This window comes from Anabrus simplex, chromosome 2 (assembly GCF_040414725.1).
Source record: "Anabrus simplex isolate iqAnaSimp1 chromosome 2, ASM4041472v1, whole genome shotgun sequence".
NCBI lineage: Eukaryota > Metazoa > Arthropoda > Insecta > Orthoptera > Tettigoniidae > Anabrus > Anabrus simplex.
In genome coordinates this window covers 1107095564-1107114940 of record NC_090266.1, presented here as the reverse complement: position 1 = coordinate 1107114940, position 19377 = coordinate 1107095564, and the positions used below count along the sequence as shown (strand labels likewise).

The following is a 19377-nucleotide window of genomic DNA, read 5'->3' as shown; positions in this document are numbered from 1 at the left end:
TAGACCAAGATGACAATGGTTAGACTAGGTTTCTAACGATTTGAAGATAAGAGGTATAGAATTAAATGAGGCTACAACACTAGTTGCAAATCGAGGATTGTGGCGACGTTTAGTAAATTCTCAGAGGCTTGCAGACTGAACGCTGAAAGGCATAACAGTCTATAATGATAATGTATGTATGTTACTTGAACCACAATAATGCATAGTGCAAAGTAAGTCTTCATTTCATCATTAGTTGTGTCAAATCATTGTCAAAATTTTTTGTTTAGAGTCCAGATTAGATAAATACTGGTTTGTGTATCTCTGTGGTTGTCATCGTCCAGAATTCGTCAGTCAGAACACACAAGAACACCTCTAATCCAGAGGGTCTATCACTACTTGGGACAGATGATACAGTACGTTATCATCATCTTCTCATTCCAGGCCGCTTTCACTTGACCGTGCTTCAGAATGAATGTTAGGTCGCTTTGATGTGGACAGCTGAGTGATATCTAATTCTTTATTTGAATTAGTATCACTTTCAGATGAAGATTCATTGTTTTCACAATTCATAAACTCATCATCATCACCTTCTGATTCACATGAGAATTCACTATCACCACTTTCGCAATAATAAGTTCTGATATCCAACTCACTCAAACGTTTACATCTGTGTGCAGACATTTTGACAAGAAACAACAGTAGCGAAAGAAACTTTACCTAATCTTCGAAGATTTAGGTAACATAAACAACAGTATGGATATTGCCTCTTTCGAAAGACATCGAAGAAAGACTATAAAACAGCATAATATTGCCATGTATTTGTGTTGTGCCAAACAACTGACGCCGACTCATGACAAAGTTCAGCGCGTCTCTCAGAGGCTGACCACGTCTCCGAGACTATGTTAGGTGGCAATGGGTTAAACACCTCCACAATCCTCCATTGCTAACTAGCTTTGTGGCCTCGATTATTTCCATACCTCTCATCTTGAAATCATTAGAACTTTAGTCTAAACATCATTGTTCTTCGTCTCCCTCTACTTCCCTTACCCTCCATAACAGAGTCCAAGGTAACCTATCCTCCTCCATTTGCCTCACATGACCCCACCACTGAAGCTGATTTATGCATACCATTCCATCAAATTAGTTCATTCCTAACCTAGTCTTTATCTTCTCATTCAAAGTAGCTCCTGCCACTGTTCCCACTTGTTTGTTCCAGTGATCATTGTCGCTACTTTCATGACTGTTACTTCTAACTTATGAATAAGATCACAATTATAAAAACTGAAGAAGTATCCACCCAGCTTTCACTCCCATAAAGCAAAGTTGGTCTGAAAACAGACCAGTGAAAGATAGTTTAGTCCAGGAACTGACTTCTGCAAATGTGAACTCACTGCATTAGCTTTACTGCACCTTGATTAAATCTCCCATCCTGGGAGAATACGTATACTAAATACCTGAAATGATCTACCTGCTCAAGTTTTGTATTCCCAACCTGATATCAATTCAACCCTACTAAACTCACATTAGACTTGGAAATGCTAATTTTCATATCAAGCTCATTGCACCTACTTTCAAGCTGCACAGTCTGCCATTAACACCAAGTCTTAAACATAAACAAAGAAACTAAGTAGCCAAAAACATAGCCAACAGATCGCAGCAGCTTTACAAGTACGTTTCAAGTAAATGGAGTATATTCAACGGCAGACCGAGAATACTCTTATGAACTATAATGAGCCTCATCAAGATTCAGTTTTCTGCGATATAATATTTATATTTCGGCATCATCGAGCATTAATATATTTATTCCATCACCGTCTAAACATAAACAAATAAACTAAGTAGCCGAAAACATAGCCAACAGATCACAGCAGCTTACAAGTATGTTTCAAGTAAATGGAGTATATTATTCAACGGCAGACTGAGAAAACAATTTTCAAATCAAGTTAACTTGACTGCAGCAGTGGAGGACCACCGAGTGCAGATTGAGTTAACTCGGTCACAGCAGTCCAATGGTTTCAGGGGATTCAGGTTCAAGTCCTGAGGCCAGCTGTGTTTTTGGCTCTTTCACCTTTAAAAGAAGTTGCCTTATATAGCCATTTCTAAGTTTCTACAATAGATTATTTAATAAGAAATGAAACAGACTAACAAAGAATTGAACCACGTTTTGTAAGTTACTCTACAGTGAGATACTGTACAGCATTTATTGTCAGAAATTAGTAAGAAAAACAATACTACAAGTTTACTAAACTTAACATCTTAATATTTTTAGTAATTTTATAGAAAATATTTTTGTCAAATAGTATAAAATTACACAAATAGTAATCTAATAATTATACTGGCCATTCATAAACAGGTCAGTTTACACAATATCAATAGTAGTATGTAACTAATAATTATACTGTCCATTCAAGAACAGTTCATTTTACACAATATCAAAAGGAGCATATACCTATGACATGCTGAGATCACTTCATTGCAGGATTTCCAATAACAGCAGATGTAAAAAAAAATCTGACAGGTCTGAAATTCTTCATTTTCTCTTTTAACATCTTATGGTGGCCAAGTTGGAGAAGATTTATATCACAAGTATTTTACTGAACATGGGAAAAACTGTAGAGTCTAAAGGTACTGAGAGAGTCTGTCTCTCAGTTAAAACAGAAGAATTCCATATCTGTCAGGATGAACTTTAGTCAGATCTACTGAAATGTACCTCTGTAAATCAGTATTTTGATCAAATGAAAGAACTTAATATGGGTGTTGTGGCATAAAGTGGACTGAACCAAAATCCATAAGTTCTTTTTGTCACAATTCCAGAAGAAAGGGGATACCTGATGAACCAAAATATTTCCAGTTCTTCCACTGGGAAGTTAGTATAGGCAGTACAATATCATTTTCCTCCACTCAATCACATAAAAGAATATTGCAGTAAAACTTCGTTAATCTGGATCCCCGATAAGCAAGATTTTGTTTAATCAGGACAGCAAAAAAAGCCAGCCAGGAAAAGATCGTATGAAAATGCAGAACCCAAGGTTTTAAAAGTGACTGGATTACACACCAGTCAGTTTCTATTAAACTGTTGTATCAAATTTTTCTCATTCTTTGTAATGAACAGTACTGTGTTATACTGAATTTTATAACGTGTCATTCAGAAAGCCCTTTTCTGGATAGAAACATAAACCCAAGTTTTTCTATTCGTGAAAAATTAGCAGCAACAGAAAATTTTGAAACCGAGTGATAGAATACATGGATTGGGTCACACAGCAGTCAGCTTTCATTCAGTAGATAGTGGGTTCAAGCCCCACTGTCAGCAGCCCTGACAATTGTTTTCTGTGCTTTCCCATTTTCACACCAGTCTGTACCTTAATTAAAGCCATGGTTGCTTCCTTCCCATTCCTAGCCCTTTCCTATGCCATTGTCACCATAAGACCTACCTGTGCTGGTGCGAAGTAAAGCAAATTGATAACATAAAATAAAAACTTGAAATCTGTTGCTAAAATTTGTGCTGAGTACAGAACCGTACAACAAACTGTTTCCAATATTAGGAAAAAAATGTGAACTAAAATATAATGTGGAAAAAGTAAAATGTGGAGTGAAGTGAATGAGAAAGCCTAGAAGATTCTGTGTGTGAGTGACGTTCGAATGGACCAGAAGTCGGAGGAATTGCTGCAGAAAGACTACCAAAGCATTTAGGAGTAATCTTTTGAGTGAGTTCAGGCTGGCTTTCTAGATTTCAAACATGCCGTAACAAAGTGAATAAAACCTCTTTAAATGTACCACAATAAACAGGTTTTGTTGCTGTAAACAGTTTTAATGCATTTCTACTGTTCTTGTAGGTTATTTCAGTTACCGTATTTACTCGTACATCAGCTGCACATTTTATGCCAATTTTAAGGTCTTTAAATAGGGAGGCGCGACTCGGGGACATATAGTAGCCACTGAAACTATTATTACAGAGGTATTTATATAACAACAAAGTACAGCATTCGACTAGAACAACATTATTCCAAAATTATGTCCGGCTCCCTGGCTAAATTGTTAGCGTGCTGCCCTTTAGTCCAGAGGGTCCCGGGTTCAATTCCCAGCCAGGTCGGGGATTTTAACCTTCATTGGTTAATTCCAACGGCTGGGGGGCTGGGTGTTTGTGCCGTCCCCAACATCTCTGCAACTCACATACCACACATAACACTATCCTCCACCACAATAACACGCAGTTACCTACACATGGCAGATGCCGCCCACCCTCATCGGAAGGTCTGGTAACAAGGGCTGCACCCAGCTAGAAATAGCCACACGAAATTATATTTATATTGGAAATTATAAATTTTCCAACATTTCGTCCCAGTATACCAACTTGGGCTCATCAGTTGCTAACTAGCACTACTACTACTACTACTACTACTACTACTACTACTACTAAAATGTTTTCATTCCTCCCCTGAAGGGGGAGGCGGGCCTCTTAGATGGTGATGCTGTCTCTCAGGCCGGGAGATTTGTTATGGTGAAGGGGAGGAATTTGGTGGCCGTGGCCTATACTAGGCACTATCCTGGCATTCACCTTGGTGCAAGAGAATGGAAAACCACGGAAAACCATTCTCAGGACAGCCTACGTTGGGGGCCAGCCGTGAGCTTCAGCCCTTTCCCGTCTCCCGAATACAGAGGAGTAGAGCCACGGTAGAGCAGTGGCCAATTGTGGGCAGAGACTCACTCTGCATCTACCGACTGTAGCACACATACCTCATAGGCTATACAGAGCCACAGGCAGTGCAAATGCACTATGAAAGACTTGGTCTCTTGTACAAGAACTGATATCTGCTAGGCCAACAGATGACACAGATTTTGATTTCCACAGGGAACCTGAAATATTTCTCCTGAATGAGTAAATTCGTAATTCCTATATAAACCGTCTGGGAAATTACACACTTTTCAGCTAACTAATTCTTTAATAATAATAAGTAAGATTGTATTAGAATAAAATTTATTGTAGCCACCTATTCAATACAATTCACCGTTTGTGGTGATTAAATTCTAATTGATTTATATACACTACATAGGTACATGTTTCAAGACGGAACAAACATGAGATTAGTTACTTGTAATTCTTACTTTACAAAAGTATTTTTTAATAATTTTGCTTAACGTCGCACTGACACAGATAGGCCTTATGGCGAAGATGGGAGATGAAAGGACTAGGATCGACAAGGAAGCGGCTCTGGCCTTAATTAAGGTACATTCCCAGCATTTGCTTGGTGTGAAAATGGGAAACCATGAGAAACCATCTTCAGGGCTACCGACAGTGGGGTTCGAACCCACTATCTCCCAAATGCAAGCTCACAGCCGCGCGTGCCTAACCACACGGCCGACTCCCTCGGTATTATAAAAGTAATCCATAATCATTCTTGAATCAGTTAGCTGAAAATTGTGTAACTTCCAATAACGGACCATTTATATTGGAATTATGAATTTACTCATTTAGGATAAATACATCAGGTTCCCTGTGAGAATCAAAATCTGTATCATAGTACATTATAACAAGGGCTGAGACTGATACACCCAATATCAAATTAAGCCTATTAAATATTGATAGATGTTGATTCCCATAGGGAATCTGAAATATTTGTTCCGAATGAGTAAATTTATATATTTTATATATTGCATATATTTTATATATTGTGCAAAAACGTAATTAAAATGATCAGTGATTTCAATGCAACTAATTGAAGGCTGTGATGGAATTGAATGGTGTATCATTATGTACGACGACATCAATCTCAGAGCAGACTGTGATGCCATCGATTTTTATATCAAGTGCAGGGGAAATATTAATTAGAATTTTATAATATTCAGCCCATATGTGTTCAGTCCAATTACTTGAAACAAGTTATCATATGCCTTTAAAACAATAACAACTGCACTATATGCCGAGATAATAGTCAAAACTTAAAACTTTACTCAGGGAGCATGTTCACAGGATGAAGTGTTTTGACCACATTACTTGCACAATATCACAAAAAACGGCAAGTGTAATTAACTTCATTCATAGATTTACTTTTCTCAAACACAAATATAACATCAAATTTGAAGCCAGCCTGATGAACTTCTAGGAGATGCACACGCTGTGTACTTTCATGTGCCTGGTCTGTGATTCGTCACGCAGCCCAGCATTACGCTACGCATACCACTGCTGTCAGAAATGCAGATAGGAAGGGGGAGGGCATTGTTTCCTGTCGCTGCAATCACATCACCTGGCTGAGTCAGCAGTGCGCCACGCATTTACGATTGTCATGTTACTAATATGGCATTGTCAATAACGCACAAAAGTAATCAATACGTTAAGTTTAACATGGTAATGCATACTGTATGAAAAGAGTAATGTTGCATGAACTGTTGAACTTATCTCGCGAAATATTTTCACAGGATATACTCAAAATATTTACAAACTTAGAAAAGAAAAAGGAAGATTGAAACTGTAGAAGGAGACCATTAATTAGTTTATATACATACATCCATCTTCATTATAGACTGTTGCACCTTTCAGCATCCAGTCTAAAAGCCTCTGTGAATTTACTAATTGCCAACAGAATCCTCTACTTGTAAGTAGTTCTATGGCCTTCTTTAGTTCTACATCTCTTAATTTTAAATTGTTAGAAACTGGGCATAATCATCTCTGTCTCCCTCTACTCCTCTTCCCCTCCAAATCAGAGTTCATTTTTCTCCTAGATAACTTATTCTCCACCAATTGCCTCACATGATCCCACTACCAAAGCCGGTTTATGCATACAGCTTCATCTATCGAGTTCATTCCTTAGCATTTATTTCCTCACTCCGAGTACCGTCCTGCCATTGTTCCCACTTGTTTGTACCAGCAAACATTCCCGCTACTTTCATGTCTGTTACTGCAGGCTTATGAGTAAGATAGCCTGAGTCCACCCAGCTTTCACTCCCGTACAACAAAGTTGGTCTGAAAACAGGCCGATGTAAATATAGTTTCGTCAAGAAGCTGACTTCCTTCTTACAGAATACTGTTGATCGTAACTGCGAGCTCGCTGCATTAGCTTTATTACACCTTGATTCGGTCTCACTTATTATATTTCCATTCTAGGAGAACACAAATCCTAAATACTTAAAATTATCTACCTGTTCCAGCTTTGTATCCCCAATCTGACATTCTATTCTCTTGGATTTCTTACCAATTGATAACAATTTAGTCTTAGAAAGGCTAATTTCATACCATACTCACTGCACCTGTTATCATGTTCCAGGATATTAGACTGCAGGTTTTCGGCACAATCTGCCATTAAGATAAAGTCATCAGCATAGGCTAGAATGCTTACTAATTTTCATCTAACTAAATCCCTCCCTGCCACTTTATACCTTTCAGCAGATGATCTATGTAAACTACGAATAACAAAGGTGAAAGATTACAGCCTTGTCTAACCCCTGACCTTGAACCAAGAACTCATTCTACTATAAATTCTCACTGCAGCCCAATTGTCAACATAAATGCCTTTGATTGATTTTTATCATCTAACCTTAATCCCATAGTGCCCCAGTACGGCGAACATATTTTCCCTCGGTATTCTGTCATATGACTTCCCTAGATATACAAATCATAAACATAACTGTCTATTCCTCTCATAGCATTTCTCAATTGACTGGTGCATACTGAAAATCTGATCTTGACAGCCCCTCTGTGGTCTGAAAGCACGCAGGTTTTCATCCAACTTCCTCTCAACAACTGATCACACCCTCTCTTCCAAGATGCCATTGAATAACTTGCCTGGTGTACGATCAATGAGATACCTCAACAGTTCTTGCAATCCTTCCTGTTCCCATGCTTTTAGATAGGCACAATTACTATTTTTGCCCAATCTGAAAGTATCTTACTAACACTTCATACTAATCTCATTATTCTATCAAACTATTTCATCCCTGCCTTCCCACTATACTTCACAATTTCAGGTCGAATTTCATTTTTGCTGCTTTATGGCAGTAGAGTTTATTTACCATCCTTTCCACGTCTTCAAGTGTAATTTCACCAACGTCACTGTCCTCATCTCCATGAGCTCGGTTGTTTGTGACATAACCAGAAAGATTTTCTTTTACGTTGAGAAGAATTTCAAAATATTTCTTACACCTCTCCAGTGATTCCCTGGGATCTATTATGAGTTCACCTGATTTATCCAAAACACTATTCATTTCCTTTTTCCATCCCTTTCTAAGATTCTTTCTTACTGTACAGAAAGGTTTCCCTGCTGCTTTCCAGGTAATTACAAAAATTTTCTTGGATACAACAACTAATATTTCGCTCTGTTTCATTCCTTTACGTACAATTCCCTGACTGCATCAGCCCTTGCTTGGAGCCATTTCTTTTTATGTTTACAAGCTGCTCTCACTTTATCATCCCACCAAGATGTTTGCTTGTTCCTAGGCATTCCCTTGCTGTTTCTAGTGCAGTACTCCTGTATGTCACCCATTCTCTTTCTATATCCCGTACCTGCTTACTGTTCACTGTTTGGAACTTCTCATCGATCATATCCATGTACTTCTAATTTCATCATCCTGGAGATTTTCTACCCCTATTTGTCTGCAGACAGATTTCACTTTCTCTTTCCTAGGCCTAGTGACACTTAGTTCACTACAGATCAGACAGTGGTCTGTATCATCAAAAACTCCCCGGAGTACCCACACATTCCTAAGAGATTTCCTGAATTCAAAGTCGGCTACGAAATAGTCTATTATGGATCTGGTGCCCCTACCCTCCCAAGTTCAGCAGTGATCAGCAAACGCCATTCCTATTAGCTTCCATATCTTGCCCACATTTACAAATCACACTTTCGTATCCTTCAGTTCGATTTCTAACTCTCGCATTGAAATTGCCCATTCGTATTATCCTATCCTTGCTGTCGACTCGGACTATGATGTCACTCCATGCTTCATAAAACTTGCCATCTTCATCTTCATCTGCACCCTCACATGGTGAGTACACTGAGATAATTCTCGTCCTGATTCCTCCAAATGCCAAATCCACCCACATCATTCGCTTGTTTACATGCCTAAGAGAATGTTGCGTCCAATAATATTCCTGATGAACAGTCCTACCCCACAATCTGCCCTTCCCTTTTTAACATTTGTCAAGTACACTTTACAACCTCCCCATCTCTTCCCAGTTATGTCCCCTTACCCGAATATCATTAACTCCTAACACATCCAGATTCATCCTCTTTGCTGACTCAACCAGCTCTAAATTTCTTTTTTTTTCAATACACCCCATTAATATTGATAGCTGCACATCGAATTGCATTTCGTCCGCCAAGTTGTTTCCAAGGAGTCCCTTGCCTGTCAAATGGGAGTGGGGATCTTACCTCCATAGGTCCGAGGCTTGCTTAAAACGTTCTGAGCTTGCTTGGTGAAAATTCTGTGAAGCAGGATGCTACCCTTATGTACACGTATTCCAAGTGAGGATCTCTTCTGTAATGGGTTAGGGACCCCCGGTGGATTGCATAGTCTTAGCCGCATGAGTACAAGGAGGGCCATGACTCAGAGTGTATCTTGAGATGCCCACTCCTATTCCATCGCAACTCGTATTCCAACTCTCAGGACCACTTACTAGGCCACTCAGCTGTTGCCCATGGTTAACAAACTAGGATGTGACTACAGTAACCCACACCACGAACCATGATATTCTGTTCGTAATTTACCAACATTGTAACACTTTCAGAGGGGCTAGACTGTTTACATTTGAAAAATTTGGGAGAAAAAACACTAATATCGTACAGCACCACTACTGTTCATTAAAAAAAAAACCTAATGCACATGAACATTTACTCAGATTCACTACATAAGTGGCTAGTTTCACTTATGTCTACGTCCATGAATCATTTCTGTTTCCGCCATCTTCATCTTTAGTGTCATCAAGTACATTGGAAATCCCTGTCTTCAGAAGCTCGTCGAGACAATCGCTTCTGGTACATTATCCCTAGTCTGAATAATCCACTGACAGATCAGCTGGAGCGACGGACGCTTCAGCTTACTATTGGGCGTATAGAGGTATTCACGGTTTCCAGCAGCCATTCAGTTGGAATACTTTCACCCCAAATGGATTTTAAACGGCTTGTTCACTGACACATCTAAAGGTTGCAAGATCGATGTTAGACCACTCAGAATCACAGCAAGATCAGTTTTATTAGTTCCGAGTTCTTGCTTTAGAACATCAACAAGGTGGTCTCTAAAGCTGTCCAGCACAAGTAAGGCCTGCTTTCAGAGCAGTGCATTAGGTCTTCGTTGCACTACGGAATATATCCAGTTACACATCAATTTCTTGTCCATCCAACTTTTTATCTGAGCACGTACATGGATACCAGTCAGGAATTTATGTTCTTTGATAACGTCTTGCGATCAAATATAATGTATGGAAGCAGTTTGCAGCCAATGGCAGTAGCAGCCAACATTACCTTACTAAGTAACTTTTCATTGCTGGTAGTTTTAAATATAACACTTGCCTCTCCCTTTTCAGAAATAGTAGTGTTCCCTAGCATGTCAAATTACACAGGAACATGGTCAGCATTGCCGATCTGGAAGAGTTCTGCTTCCTTAAAGTGAAAGCATGCTTGTGAAATTCTGTAACTTTATCGGTGCAGTCTTTAGGCAGTTTTTGGCACAAAGAAGATTTCCGACATAATGACACTGCATTAACCAAGTCACCCAACTGCGACTTGCCTCGAATAAGATTCCTGGAATATCATGGAAATGTGCAATTTCCTGTGCTTTTAGTTGTAACATTTCATGGGAAACACTGCAACCATTATTCTGCATCTCCCTCTCTCATTCCAGTAAAGGTGCGTCCACACCAAGATGTTTTCGTTAACTTTGTTAATAAACACTGTTAATGAACATTCTTGTATGTTAATAAACAAAACAGTGTGTTCATTAACTTTTCGAGCACATTGATAAACAAAATTTCTTTAACTTGTGTGAATGAAACTTTTCATTAACATTTTGTGTTTTCATTAACATTTCGGTTTGCACATGCGCAAGGACGCAATTATAGCACGCAGATTCATAGCACAGAATACAATGATTTCTTATTTCTTCTAAAAATTGACTATCAAATCGCAAGTGAAAGTTCTAATGTATAGTACCTTTAATTCTGTATGATATCCTTTTAGCTGTGTTCTAATGTAGTTTCATTTCCAGCTTCGCTCCTCGCTGAATAACCTAACCTCCCCTAATCGCTTGTACATTATCAAAATAATACTGTCCTAACTAGGTACGTTAAATGAAGAATTTTTTTATTTCATACCTTTACAGATTCCTTGATATTGTTGTATAAAACTTCAAACACCTCAGACACAATAACTGAAATTCCTTCTTTTGATACTCTAGACAAATATGTATATAAGTGAAATGTCACCAGTTGCTTGGAATATTTAATGTTATAGCCTATCTGTAAAAAAATAGCCTGTCATTAGTGGAGCTGGCTTTCCGATAATCTGTATCATTACTTGCAATTTCAGACCCAATTACTGTCAACAAGAACTGAAAAGTCATGTGGGGGCATTTTCAAGAGAATTTTGAAAGTCTGCTGCATCATGAATTAAAAGTTCTGACATAAGTGTTCTTTCCAAACTCAATTCTACTCGCCTTTCCAGTATTTTTCTTTGCCACACTTTGTGTCTGCACTTTTCTCTAATTGTACTCACTAAAATAATGAAAGCTGCAGCTGTAAGTATTTTCTTCTTCCTGACCCTATCAATTGTAACCTCACAAACAGCAATTTTGGTGTGGACACAATGATGAAGAAGTTTGTTAAAAAAAGTTTATTAACAGATATGTTTTCATTAACATTGTTTATTAACTTTGGTGTAGACTAACCATATTGCTTCCTCAACACCTGGGAACTTGCCCTGTTTTGGGCCATGAAAGATGATGATGATGATGCTTGTTATTTAAAGGGGCCTAACATCTAGGTCATCGGCCCAGGCCATGAAAGAAAAAGCCTGGATGATTTAGTGTTTCTCAATTCAATTTGCTGTTTTCTCCAATGCCTCACTTAATTTTTGTGAGCAGAAAACTCACGGCCCGCTGCTCTATTACCATTTTCTTCTCTAAATTTCACCACTTTTAGCTTGAACAAAAATGTGCAGCTGGTAACTTTCCCCATAACAAATATTTACTAACAAGCCCATGAATTGGATATGAAGCTGTTAACTAGGGCACAATTTATCTGAATATTTTGGTCCAAAATTAAGAATGTGGCTGATAAGCGATGGTGGCTGATATTCAAGTAAATACGGTAATATGATCAACTTATCCCCCACCCCCACCCCTACCCAGTAGTCCAGATTAAAGACATTTTACTATATTTTAAAACACAGAAGCCTTGAAGAATTTTCAAACTTCAATTTTGTATTCATATTAATATGAGAAGTATGATTATCATATAGCTGTTTTTCCTTGAACACATTTATAAAAATGTATAAATTCAACTGATCTCCTTTCTAAGACATACTACCCTTATGCAGGTTACAACATACAAACCTTGCTCAAAGTAAGTATTTAAGTACTATAATAAACAGTGAAACCTCCACTCACATCCAGAAGCTCAAATAGAATGTCACATAACTCCTAATTGGACTTTTCCTCAGTCTAAGGTAAAAATATAATGACTGATCCCCAGGCAAACACTAAGTGAGTGCTTCACTTTGAATACTGAGCTACTGATCAGAAGAGGTTCCATTAATACTGGTCCTAGCACTACTGACTTCACTTTGCAACAATGGAGTCTCTTCTCCAGGAGGGCTTCCCTTCTTAGGCCAAGATGTGCTATCAGAAGAAATCGAAGGCCCAACACTGTAGGCTTCCCGGCAGGGCCAATAGACACGCTCTGATGAACTTGACCAACGGCGATAAACCAAGCTGTTAAACAGGGCTTGGAGTGGATTAGTCACAGCCTAGAAGAAAAATAAATTAATTACATATCTCTTCTCTATGAAGTAAACACACCACACTTAAAATAATACAATGCAATATACAACTCTAGCTCTCTTACATGATATGCAAGCTGAAAACCTTACTGAAGGAAGAGTAAAAGAAGTAATGGAATATGACCAATGATTCTTGAGGCATATCAAATACCCACTTTTAAGCCACGCTATGGCAACGGAAGAAGGGCATGTGGTTTAAAACACCGCTGTTGAATAGAAGTGCATGCAGCTGTACAAATGCCCTAGTCCACACATGTGACACAGTTTACACCCATGATCCCACCAGGCTGTGGGAAAGCAGAAGAATCATAGAGGTGGAATTGTTGAAAGAGTGGAAGGTATTATATTAATGTAATGTCAGGATGGCCCTCATCAGCTGGTCAGACGCTGATGTCAATATCTCTCTTAAAATTCTTCAAAGACACTGTCCGGATTCTCTAGCAAACAAGCAAGCAAAAGAAGAGAAAACATCAGACATGGAACAAAACGGACAAAATCAATTCCTTCTTGGAATACAATATCCTATAGTGAGCCATCTGGCAATTTCAACAACTCAGCATTGTTTCAGTAGTTGTAGTAGGTCAAGATTCCCTACAGTCTGCCTTTCACAATCTGGACAGTGAAAGAATCAATCTAAACATATTTCACAGGTGTTCTTTAAAGTGTCAATAAATCTACCGTCACGAGGCTAGTGTAACACAGCACATACCATCAAAATGAGCCAGGATGGAACCAGCCACCTTGGGCTCAGAAAACCAACACACTATCAGCCAAACCACTAAATACGTTCAAATCATTTCAGTCTATTTTCTCCATTGGTGGAGACCACAGACTGTTGGTTGCAGTTATTGCAAAGGAAAGACCTCTCAGAGTCTGTAACAAAAGAATCCCAAAATATAAAGTTGGCAACTTACTGAGACAAGTATAAAGTTGAAATTCAGTGAAGGTGTCTGCAGATTAGAAGAACTGAAATTAGCAGTTGAAGAATGGGACACTCTAAAGAAGGTTGTGGTAGGTACAGCAGAAAAAGTATGTAGACGACAGAGCCATATACAAAAACCTACAGAAACTCCCTAGTGGAATGATGATATTAAAAAGGCCATCAATGACAGAAACTGTGCAAGAAGAGCCCTATATCAAGCAAGAATGTGGGGAAATCAACATGTAATAGAGGAGAAGCTGGCAGTTTACAGAGAGAAAAAAATTACATGTCAAACAGTTGTTTGTAGCTGAAAAGCAGAAATGCAAGGAGGATCTGGCTACCAGAATAACACAGGATGGAAATACGAAATTGTTATATAAAATCGTTAAGAATAGAAGACCTGGAAATGAATCTATCCAATCTGTAGAACTTCCTAATGGTGAGGTGATTAGGGATAAGACCAAAATATTACAGGAGTAAAAAAGACACTTTGAAACTTTACTGAACTGTGATGGAAATGTCACACTCTCTTAGAAGACGAACCTTATGATGCAGCACAAATACCAATAGTTTGACAAGGTTGGAAGTGCAGACAGCAGGATCTAAACTGAAAAGCAACAAGTCAACTGGATCAGAAGAATTTAATGTCGAGATGATCAAACCACAAGGAGAGGTTGGACAACAGTGGATGTACAGAGTACTGAACAGAATTTGGAAAGAGAAATGTAATACCCAATGACTGGAAGCAGGGGGTCATCATCGCATGGTTGAAAATAGGTGATAGAAAGAAATAAACCAACTACATTTTTTTTTTTTTTGCTAGTGGCTTTACGTCGCACTGACACAGATAGGTCTTATGGCGACGAAAACCAACTACAGAGTTGTAACTCTATTGTTACATGGTCTCACACAGGCATATATCAGAGTGTTTGAGACATAAGAAAGTGCCCAATGACATCATAGCACGAGTCACGAGTACAATTTATATGATGAAACCAAGAGTTATGTCCAGGTCCAGGATGGAAGGTCAGGTTGTTTCAAAACGAAGAGTAGAGCCAAGAAGGAAAGTTATCTTTCACCACTCTTCATAATCATAATGGATGAAGTTTGAAAAAACAGTTAAAAGAAAGGATCTAACAACTAATGTCATGGTTTTTGCTGATGGTGTAATGGTATGGGGAGAGATGGAAGTGGAAGTACAAGCTACACTAGATCTTTGGCATGAAGCTTTTATAACCTTAGGTCTTAAAATCAGCAAAACAAAGACAGTTGGCTTGGTGATGAGTAGAAACTTTCCAAGTGTTCATCTAAGAATTGGAGATGAAGAGATGGATCTTGTAGGCAACTTCCAGTACTTTAGGTAGTGTTCTTTCTTCAACCAATACCATACATCAAGAGAATAGCAACAGAATACAGAGAGCTTCCAAATTCTATCATGCTGTACGTCAAATACTTTGGGATGCAACATTTCTGTGAGTTTCCAAGATCAGCTTGTAGAAAATATATCTGGTACCTGTATTGGCATACAGTCAGGAAGCAGGAACACTTACTGGACCAACAAAGAGTTGTCCGCAGTGTTCCTGGGAAGAGACTAAGAGGAAGACCTCGTGACGTTTGGGAGAAGCAGATTTTCAAGAACTTTGAAATTAGAGATGTAAACGGGTGTCGCATATATGAACAACATCTGTGGATTGACAGGACAAACTGGAGGAGGCTCATACACAACCGCACCCAACTTGCTGGAGTGAAAAAATGATGATTATTTATCATTCAACTTTTCCATATATCTTCATCTCTCTCTTGCTGTCTTCAGTAACATTTCTTTTGAACTGCATATGTCATAACAGTTAAGTAATATGCTTGTCCCATAGTAGACTGATCTAGTTGTTCAATGCAACACTAACTTTCACCTTTCCTTAATTATTCTTTCTAGTGATCTTCTTATGATTTTGGCAGCATGGGATATAATATTTATCTACAATTATAACCCACTTCCTATCTTCTTTTTAGAGAGTGGGTTGTCTATTCTCTGGGACCTACCGTATTAAGTAAACTCTTTCAAGATTAAAATTAATAATAATAATGTTATTTGTTTTACGTCCCACTAACTACTTTTTTCAGGTCTTCGGAGACGCCGAGGTGCCGGAATTTAGTCCCGCAGGAGTTCTTTAACGTGCCAGTAAATCTACCGACACGGGGCTGTCGTATTTGAGCACCTTCAAATACCACCGGACTGAGCCAGGATCGAACCTGCCAAGTTCGGGTTAGAAGGCCAGCGCCTTAACCGTCTGAGCCACTCAGCCCGGCAAGATTAAAATTATTGTGTCCACCTTTTCAATACAAATATATATTTTTAGTGGTTAAATTCTACATGAATGAAACACACCAGTTAGGGACATGTTTCACCCTAGTTATGGGCATCTTCAGCCTATATTAATCCTAAGGTCAAGAATTAAAAATATAAACATTGGAACTTATAGTAAACTAACTTAATACTAAATACAATTTTATTATGCTATTTACACAGTTTACAATATGTACAGTATGTACATTAAGTGCATTAACCTTGCCAGAAATTATGAACAATGAATTACATTTTTTACAATGACCAGACCTCCAATTGCAGATTGGATTGATCACAACTTGAATTGGGGCTTCTCAATAGTATTGACAAGAATTTATCACTGCGTGAGTTGGGGTTTCTTCAGCTGTTATAGTCGCCTGAGTCATAAGAATTTTTACAACACCGGAAACTTGGATAAAATCGTTAATGTTCAATTTATAGTCAACATGTAGTTGGAAATGAAATCCATTCAAATGAAGACAACATTTGGGCCAAAAATAAATGAAATTTATATAATTGTAAATTTAAGAGGGCTTTCTTTTGTACGTTGCTTTAATTACATTTCTTGTCCAAATCTCGTTGACCTTATTCTGAATTCTATCCGTATTATGAACAATGAAATTTGAATTAACTATTTTATAATGACTAGAATTCCAATTGTGGATTGGATTGGTCAAGCGTGAATAGGGGTTTCTCAAAATGTATTGACTAGAACTTATCACTGCGTGAGGTGGGGTTTCATCAGCAGATGTGGTCGCCTGAGTTGTAAGAAATTTTAACAATACCAGAACCTTGGTTAAAGTCGTTCATGTTAGGGTTTGAAACAGTTTGAATATTCCTTTAGAAAGAAGCATGGTTATGTTTTAAGGTTGAAGTGTGTAAGTAGGATACATATTGTTGATTTCAATCATTGTTTATCGGAATAAAAATATTTCGTCATTCTTGTGGATAAACTTCCCATTGGTGCATATTCAATCTGGGAGGAATCTGAGTTGTCTGTAACTGGATAAGAGAAAAAACGGGGAATTAGAATTATGAATGTGGAACCCAATACGGTAATAAAGTAGAGTGAGTGTTTATCGTTAGAACTTGCTTGTCTTGTCGGCGTTAGCTGGGATTCATTGTTCCGGTTGTGTCTAAATGGCTAAGCTTGCTCCTAGTGTAGTATCGATGCTGAAGCGGAGGGGTGGAGCCTGGCGGGGAAGGGGGCGTGATATTCAAATTGTGCGTCTGTATTGTTGCTCGAGAGGCGTTACTCGAATTGGATTGGGCGGGCCTGGCATTAGGTGTGGCTATTGGAGTGCATGCATTCTGTGATTTAAACATACTGGGAACTTTATTCTGATTTACGGTCTGGATTAACCTCGGAGTTGTTTCATGTAACGGATTTTTGTTATCGATGGCATCGTTAAGATTATTATTTTTGTTATAAGATTGGTCCGTTTCATTCAATATTTTCCCTTTGCTTAGGTTTTTAATGACCGTCAAATCATTTTCTATAGAGGTGAACTTATGGCCTGTTTCAGTCATATGCTGGCTCATGGCCGAATACTTATTATGCTTGGAAGCATTGTAATGTTCCAGATACCTCGTGTAAAGCTCCTCCCGGTTTGTCCAAAATATGTGAACCCACACTGGGCACATTTTAACCTATAAACACCCGACCCTGAGTAAATGTTGTTGTTATTATTGACTCTACTGTGGTCGAGGAATATGTTCCGATTATTATTTATTGTCTTGAAGGCTATGTTGACGCTGCGTTTTTTAAAAATATTAGTGATCTGATGGATAGCTGGGCCATTATACGTAAGGGTGGTGTAGCTGTTTGTCTTTGATTTCTCTGGGACTAGGTTGGACGATAACTTAACTCTCTTGGTGCCAGGCGGTAGTGAGAGCATCCGCCCTTTAAATTGCCAGAGCCGATCTGGACGGCCGTTAGCAATCCAGTCAAAAGTTGCCAGAGCCGATTACATCGGCCGGCTTAAAATTCTGTGATATACATAATTTTGAGGCAACCTATAGTGACGTGCATACTTTTGTTACAACCTGTAGTAAAGGGGCTACACGTTATTGTGTTCCTGGCCTTGCTTTGGCAGTTCTAAGAGGGTGTTATACCTTTCACAAGAGTCATTTCCTGTGTTTACAAATACCACTAACCGGTCAGTAAGAGATTGCTCCTTGCAGTGAGTGGATTTGTGACAGGAAAATGGCATGTTGTCCACGTGATAATTTTTCAGCAGGTATTGATGACAATAAATTAATGCAGTATTTAGAACAGTGCGAATTTAACGCGGATGATTTATCGGTTAGCGATAGGGAATTTAGTTCAGAGAGTAGCGACGAAATTATACCGGACAGGTCCGCGGAATCACCGCAGCTAAAGAAGAGACGTTTAATTGTGTCTAACAGCACTAAAGCTACTCTGAATATGGTGGTAGATGAAACTAGTGATAACGAATATGATGATGATGTCTCTGGAGAACATTTTGTGGAAATTTGTCCCACTGAACCCGACAATATTCCTCAACCTCCTGTCTCCTTCAAGGAAGTTCTTGGACCTAAACATGCCCTACCGTCTGATTCTCCGCCCATATCACACTTCAATTTATTTTCACTTAGTCTCTGCTAAACCTTGTAGTTACATATAGTCCTCTATCATTACCTAAATGCCGGTCTCTGCGGGCCAAGTGTAGCCTGCCTGCCTCTCACCCGGAGATCATGGGTTCGATTCCCGCCCAGGTGAAGAATTTTCGCCTGGTCCTGAGGGTTGGTTTGAGGTTCACTCAATCTGTGACCCTAAGTGATTGCAATTGAGAAGATATCTGAGGGCGAGAGGGCGACCCCGGTCAGGAAGACCAAGAATAATTATTGAGAGGATCCGTCTCACTGACCATGATTCACCTCGTAAACTGCAGGTGCCGAACTGAGCAGCGGTCGCTTAGTAGGTCAAAGCAAATCACGGCTTTAGTGCCATACATTTCTTAATTTCGTAAATTCTGTTGTATTGTAAAATTATTTTTCTATTATATACTACAACCGAAAACGAGAAACTATTTTTTCTGAAAACAAAAACTATAATATCAACGACTATTTTTTACTTATTTAATAATTCAGAATTATTTTAATACTGTGGTGTCCGCACGTAG

The 19377-nt window shown here is 38.7% G+C and overlaps 1 protein-coding gene across 3 annotated transcripts in view; it reads right to left on the bottom strand.

Moving 5' to 3' along the window:
• Positions 1–2000: 2000 nt before the first annotated feature.
• Positions 2001–19377, bottom strand: part of LOC136863312 (G-protein coupled receptor 143) — a 221260-nt gene continuing 203883 nt past the window's right edge. For all 3 annotated transcript variants that reach the window (XM_067139700.2, XM_067139697.2, XM_067139699.2), the window contains exon 6: positions 2001–12932. In XM_067139700.2, coding sequence (XP_066995801.2) covers positions 12696–12932 — 237 coding nt within the window. In that variant the 3' untranslated portion in view covers positions 2001–12695. The remainder of the gene's footprint in view (positions 12933–19377) is intronic.